This window comes from Lonchura striata, chromosome Z, assembly GCF_046129695.1.
Source record: "Lonchura striata isolate bLonStr1 chromosome Z, bLonStr1.mat, whole genome shotgun sequence".
Taxonomy (NCBI): Eukaryota; Metazoa; Chordata; class Aves; order Passeriformes; family Estrildidae; genus Lonchura; species Lonchura striata.
The window spans coordinates 28,158,788-28,166,242 of NC_134642.1; the positions used below are offsets into that span (position 1 = coordinate 28,158,788).

Genomic DNA, 7,455 nt, shown 5'->3' on the forward strand with positions numbered 1-7,455 from the left:
GATCTTTTAATTAAAAAAAAAAAAAATCTGTTTTCCACATAAGCACATATTTTGCACATAAAAATACCAAGTGGAGATGTCAAGACATGGTGTTAATTTTCAAAGTATTATTCAAATATCTTATTTTGTTGACTCTTAGTTTTTCTGCAAACCAATGCTTTCCTTTCCTGTTGTTAGTAAATATGACAGATTTTGTTCCAAGTCTCTCCATTTTAGAAACAGTCTCATGTGGAACAGTATCAAATGCTTTGCACAAGTCCAGGTAGATAGCATCAGTTTTCTTCCTTTTCCACAAATACTGTAACTCTTGTAGAAGGCCACTAAATTTGTTGGATGTAAATGGTCTATAGTGAACCCACGTTGGCCATCACCAATCACTTTACTTAAACAAAAAAACTACTTTGATTAATTTCAACACAAGTTTTATCTTTCCTTAGCTTAAATTTTATTTATACATTTTCTGAACTCTTAAACATACAGGTTTCTGACAGTTTTTTTTCTTTCTTTTCACTCTTTATGAATTACTAGCTTTTCTATATCTTTTGATTCACTTGGATCACATGACTTAACAACAGGTACCCCTTAATCTGCATCTAAGTAATTGTGAAGGCAGGACAGCCGGCCATTTTTGCCTACATTTATTGTCAGAAATACAAATTGTAATCACTGGCAATAAAATTAGCTGCTATATTAGTTCAGGAGAACACATTATTCACTTGTATTATCAGTTTGGTTCAACAGTCTAGCAGCACCAAACTCTTAACTCTGCACATCAGTCATTTTGCTTCACTTTGTTGAAGTGTGTTGTGTTCACAATGGTTCCACATAAAGGGCATCTGTGCAGGGTTGATGTCTGTGGGACATGGCTGCAGCATAATTTGAACTGCTCCAAACCTTGCTCGTCTGGTTCCATCCTTCTTTCACCTAGTGACATGCATGTGGGATTGGGAGTGGGAGTGAAGACTGCATCATAGAAGCTCAGATTGGCTTCTGTTGCCATGGCCCACCACCTTTAATATAGGTAGACTGTAGTAATGATGATCTTGCATTTTAAATCTAAGGTAAAAATCTACTTTATTTTATTCAAGATAATAATATGAAAAATTAGAGGCTGAGGAATATTCTTTATGCAAATCTGTCTGATTGGAATGGTAAAGAAGGTGCCTTTCAGGCTAAATAATAAAATGCTGAGCATCCTACTTAATGACTTTATAAGCATTAAGTGATTAGTGGTACTTAATTGTATTAGTAGTAATTTTGACAGTGAAATATATCAGCAGAGGTTATTAAATACCTTCGTGTTTGCTCTAGGGAGCTTTTAGCAGATAGGTAATGTAGATTCTATTGCCTCAGCCAAATATCAAGATGAATGCAGATAGATAGATGCTATTGAGTCATAGCTCCAGGATTTGCAGAGCTTCCATGGAGCAGGCTCTCCCTGGAAACTGAAACTTCAGACTCTCTGCAGGTGTGAGTCTATTACAAACTGTGACTGGGAAAAAGGATCCAGAACTCGCCTTTCAGAATATTCTTCTTTCTTGTTTGTATTCTTCCTCTGGTCCAGAAGTGGAATTTGTATAAGGTGCTGCACAACTGGTAATATCCTAGGTCTTAAACTCATATATTCAGCAGCAATGCTGAGAAAGCCAGTGGAATATTATTTCCTTTATTTTGTTGAAACTGAAGTGCATGGAGAAAAAGAATAAAACAGGAAAATTAAAGAATCTGGTTTACCATGCAACAGTACAGGCAGATCCAGTGACATTGCTGCCAAAGGAATCTCTATAGACAAATGGCTTGATTTGCTTGCTGCAAAGGAAAATAATCTTCTAGTGATATTTTATCATTGCCTTTTTATTCCACCAAAATTTTTAGTTACTCTATTTCTTAACCTTGATAAAATAAATGTTTTAGTTGAATTCAAAACAAGTAAATATTCACTATCAAGTCATGAAAAAATATTAAGATACTATGAAATTAAGTCTTGGGTTGTGTCAAATTTGTATTACAAACACTTATTTAAAACTCATGAAAAATATTTTTTCCTCTTAACAAATCTTGTTCACAGAAGGTTCTGTACAACATTATAAATATGATGTACTTGTAAACACAAGTGAAAACATGATCACTTTAGATTAATCGCTCTTGACAATTCAAAAAATGTTACATTTGAAGTGTAGGGTTTTGAACTGGTAGATTTAAATGCAACCTGTATTTCTGTTGGGACTAAATCTGACTAAAAGTTTTCATCTATTGTGTACTATGCAATCGAATAATTGTGTAATTATTTTACTTTGTCAGTTAATATTTTTTCTGACTGGTTTGGGGTTTTGTCAATTTGGCTGGTGAATGTTTATCTTTCCAGAACTCTTCAGCAGAGCCAGTTGTAGAACTGATAACATTGCAAGAAATTTTAGAGGTAAGACGTTTTTACTATGTAGAGATTTGAGGAATTTTTAAATATTCAGATGTAATGATGGTGATGATGATGATAAAGTGTTTATTGCTAATATAAGTAATGGTATGTGGTATTTAGTTAAGACAGTTAATCTGGAATGATTAAGAATGTTGTGTCTACAAGAAGAGTGCAAGGAGCATTGCAGCCTTCTGGTACTAAAAGGGGGCTTATAAAAAGACAGAGAACAACTTTTTGCATGGGGGAATAGTTTTAAATTACAGGAATAGATATTTCAATTAGCTGTCAAGAATAAATTCTTTACTGTGAGGGTGGTGAGGCACTGGAACAGGCTGTCCAGAAAAGCTGTGGATGCTCCATCCCTGGCAGTGTTCACAGCCAGGCTGGATAGGGCTTTGAGCAACCTGGTCTAGTGGAAGGTGCACCTGCCCATGGCAGGGGCTTGGAATGAGATGATCTTTAAGGTACGTTCCAACCCAAGCCATTCTATGAATCTAGGTCAATTTTCTATTTTAATTCCTATGAAAGTAACCCCCAAATTTTTACAAGAGGTGTGGCAATACTGTTCAGTTTAGGCTGGAGAATGGCTGTCTCTTATTTCTTGATTTTACAATGTTTAGTTCAAAGAAGTTATATGTGCCTTAGTGGCTCATGTTGGGAGAGACAAATAACTTTGTTCAACAAAAAAAATGGTCCATTTCATGCTTTATTTTATATTGTTTCAAGAAAAATATTTCTGAAATATACATTAACAGAAGGACTAATTACCATGTAGCCTCAGGAGGGCCAATAGTCTTGTGCATTAACTGGATTATTAACTCATACAAGGAAATCAGTTCATCCAATTCATGCATTTCTGATTTATTTTATAAGTATAGAAGCATTGCTTAGTGTGAATTTTTAATTGCAGTGCAATTTATGAATGTGAATTGCAAAGCATAATTTTCCTTCTTGTCTGAAATGTAGCATTTGAAGGGAAATTTTCTGTTCCCCCTCCTTAGACAGTTCTAGACTTCTATATGCAAGATATCCTTGGGGAATTTTTTTTTCTTGAGGCAAAATGTGATGTATAAAAACTTTCTGGTATTAAGATGCTATTATCTAATCACTGTGACACTGTACTATAGTTTAAAGCCAGGCTTTGGGTTCATATCATCAAAATAATTTTACATGTTTCAAATATCTCAGCATACCTGTTAATGCCAAATTAGGCAGAGCTTGAAAACAGATCAGAATTCAGAGTAGCCACACCCCTTATGGAAAAAGAATTTTGAAGTTCTTCTAATGCTTTAAAATTGCCCTTCATATTTTTCTGCTATTGTTAATCTTCTGAAAATGTGAATGTATTCAAGTAATGTCTGACTTCTGTTTGGAAGAACACACTATTTGAAAAATTCAGACTCATTTTGAATTTCAACATCCTGACCTAAAGTGTCAATGTTCCTTATCTTTGTATTTTGGAAGGTTTTCCTTTGTTGAGTCATATTGTTCTAGCTTCAAGTCCCTGTTAAATTTGAAAAATGTTTTCTGAGATACAGATAAAGTTACAGCCATGAAGGCTATTTTTGAGTATCAGATGTCAGGAAAAACTAAGTAAAAGTTTTTCTAGAATAATGCATTTGGAGTAAGTTCTCATAATTGGAAGTACAAAACCTATTAACTGGAACAATTCTTCTTCAGAGTGTTCTGAAAAAGAAGAACAGTTCTTCATTTGGGTCTTTTAGTAGTCGTGGGTCTTTTATTAGGATGCAAAAGTATAAAAACTGGTAGCAAGGATTTTGAATTTGTCTTTAGCACTAACGGGCAAAAAATATTTTGTACTTACTGAAATTGGGATAGTATAACATTTAAAAGCTCTGAGTAGAAAGATGAAATATCTAGGATAAATAGAAAGAGCATCGTGGGATAGGTAAGATTATTTAGTCTGTAATGTATGCAGTACTCCCCATAAGCAATATTGTGAGGGCATGTACATGATCTCCATTAATTGAAAAAGAATGACAAAACTGATTTTGTTTTTAACTCCATTAACTAATTCTGTATTTGATGCAGCATTTAATCTACATTTATTTTGGAATAAAAGAGGATTCTGTTTCTAATTTTTACGTCAAAAAATGTGTTGTGTAGCTAATTGGAAGTCCTTTGCTTTACTTCTACTTTGAACAGGTCTCATGTTTCTTTTGTAGTCCTTTGTATCTTATATTGCCTACATCACAGTAGTTTGTAAAAATTTGGTTCAAGGAGATAAAATCTAGCTGTTTTGTTAATTTCCTAAATTCTATACTTTTGGTCTTCCAGATGCTGATAAACACATTAATGGCCACACCACATGAACCTTACATAACAATCAATGAGTCATTTTGGCCACCTTACATTGAGCTGCTGCTGCGATGTGGAATGGCCCTGAGACATCCAGAAGATCCAAACAGAATGCGCCTCCAAGCTTTTCACAAGTAGTGTGACCTACACATTCACTTGAAAACAAAACAACACCAGTACTCTTAATTCAGGGCCAGGACATATTTAGGTTTCCTACTAAGCTTTCTAAGTATCAAGAATTGCGTCTTGTTGGATGATTTTTTTTCTTTTAAATTAAATTGGATATTTAAGATCATAAAATGTAGAAAACGAAAAAAACCTCTATACCTCTATTTTAACTGCTTACAGTTGGCTTTCAGTTTTATACCAAGATTTGCATTATGGAAGGCTTTTTTCAGTGCTTTTGTAAGATGCCAATTAATGTAATAGACAAATATGTTTAACAGTCCTTTTTACTTTAAATTCATACTTTATACATTACTTCTTAGATTGCCTGACATCTCTATTTCCTTTAGTATTTTCTTGTATTCTGTAGAGACAAAATTCAGAATAACAGCACTGCTCCTGTACATGGCCTTGCAAACATTTGGAACTAGCAGAGAGGTATCCTCTCAAGAATGCCTTGCTTGTTTCTCAGAGCCCTTGCAAACAATTTTACTGGCTCCAAGATAAACACATAGGAAAGCTGATACATCTTTCTGTGCAAGGTGCACAGATGTTGAGTCTGCACCTTTCACTGCACGCTTCCCAAATGGCCCACTTTGTGTTACACTATATTGCCTTACAGTATCTGTCTTCACTTTTTCAGACCTAGTTTATCAAGGCTTTTAATGGGGCTCTACAGCTTCTAAGTTATGTCAGTTGAGAGACTGAGAGACTTCTGACTCAATGCTGGTATTCTTTGCAATCTCAGTCTTTTATGTAGCCATATTTATAGTATTGTACTGAGTACAAAAATTCTGCTCTTGCTTATCTGTAGTGACTAAATTATCCTTTGTTAACCAGATTTTAGTTTATTGAGGGAGGAACTTGGATGATTTTTCAGTTTGATGGAAAAGTAGAGTTGTATACACTCACAGAATGTTTTTATGTGATGGTTTTTGGAATGGTGTTTCTGTGATTTGGTGTGATGACTTTTAAATATCATGTAAGGATGCATGGGAGAAGTAAGGGGGACCAATCTAATATAATTGCCAATCCACTGTAATTGCCCTTTTTAAACCAATTAAATGTTAAGCAAAAAATCTTTCATCTTGTGTAGTTTTGAGTGAATGCTGTTCATTTTACCCTCCCAACTGGTGTTTAAGTATGAGTATAGGATGTGGTGTGTGCTGTTGTACATGAACATTGACTTCTTTTTGGCTCATATTGCTTGTGTAGCTGCCCTCCTGTTGTGATTTAACCTCTTCTATGAATTCTAGAGTCTGACTAATCTATACACATTTATCTTACAGTATTTTTAATTAAGAATTAGAATAACTACATTTTTTGGCTTAGATTTATAGGATTGTCTCTTTAGGGTTTTTTCCTTCATTTGTGTTTAAATGCTTTGTATTCTGCTATCCTTTCAACTTGTTTATTAATATTGCTTAAATATTTTATTGATGCTGGATGACTGCTTCTCTCATGACATTAATAAATGAAAGGAAAAATGTTAAACATTCAGTAGTCTCTTGTGTTTAAAAAGAAGAAAAATACCAACCTATACCACCCACCTCCAAATCCAAACCCAAACCAAAGCACTGCAATAGGATAGTCTATAAAAAAATGCTCTAAAGAAGATGCAATATTCATTATTCTTTATATCAAAATCAAATCTCATCCAAATGAAATACTAGAATAGAGTTAAATGAAAGTGCTTCACATAAAGCTTTACTTTAAATTACGAAACTCGCTGCCATGAAATATGTTGTAAGATTACATATGAACATGCAAAAAAGCCTCAAGGAATTCAGATTTATAATTATTAGAGAAAATTGGCAGTCAGTAGGTTCAGAAATCTCTATCCTACTAATTGTTGAACCCTGAGGAGATACACATAGATATTCCTTGAGATCCTCCTGCAGCTCCACAGTATCTTCATAATTCTCTGAAGCCTTTCTGCTTAGGCCCTGGATATGCTCAGAACCCAAAGGTTCAGTGTAGAGCTTTTTCCTCAGGCGGGATTGAATCAGTACAGCAGAAGAAAACCTGTAGAAAGAGATAATCCAACCCTAAAATGCATTGCCAGTTTTTAAGAGAAGCTGGTTTAGACTGAAACAGAGCTAGCCGAAAGCTGTAGCTTCTAGAAAAATCCTGACAAGTAAATTGAAGCAAAGCAAGGCAGTGATGAAGAACAGATCTTCCTTATGAAAAAAAGCTAGGAGCAAGCTCTTTCATCAGTACTTTCAACAATCAGGAACATTGGGCCATATGTAGAAAGAGTAGGATAATTTCTTCTTTTTTTCCTCTCTGTGCGTGTCTAAATAACAGTTGTTTGTTTGGAATTTATACCTCTATTAAATGCTAATATTGTGACTCCATGTGCATTCCATGAAATAAGGATTTGTTTAGCTTACCATCAATTTTTAACTCTACAAAGGTATTAAAAAAAAAAAAAAAAAAAACCAAAAAAACTAGGATGTTAAATGAACATTTGGAGCTACCAAGCCTGAGTAAGATGAAAAATTGATGTATGAGCTGGCAGTGTGTCCCTGTGGCCAAGAAGGCCAGTCATATCC

At 34.4% G+C, this 7,455-nt stretch overlaps 1 protein-coding gene across 2 annotated transcripts in view; it reads left to right on the forward strand.

Moving 5' to 3' along the window:
• Positions 1–6,400, forward strand: part of CENPK (centromere protein K) — a 22,069-nt gene extending 15,669 nt beyond the window's left edge. For both annotated transcript variants that reach the window (XM_021534380.3, XM_021534381.3), the window contains exons 9-10: positions 2,366–2,419; positions 4,715–6,400. In XM_021534380.3, coding sequence (XP_021390055.1) covers positions 2,366–2,419; positions 4,715–4,873 — 213 coding nt within the window. In that variant the 3' untranslated portion in view covers positions 4,874–6,400. The remainder of the gene's footprint in view (positions 1–2,365; positions 2,420–4,714) is intronic.
• Positions 6,401–7,455: the final 1,055 nt, after the last annotated feature.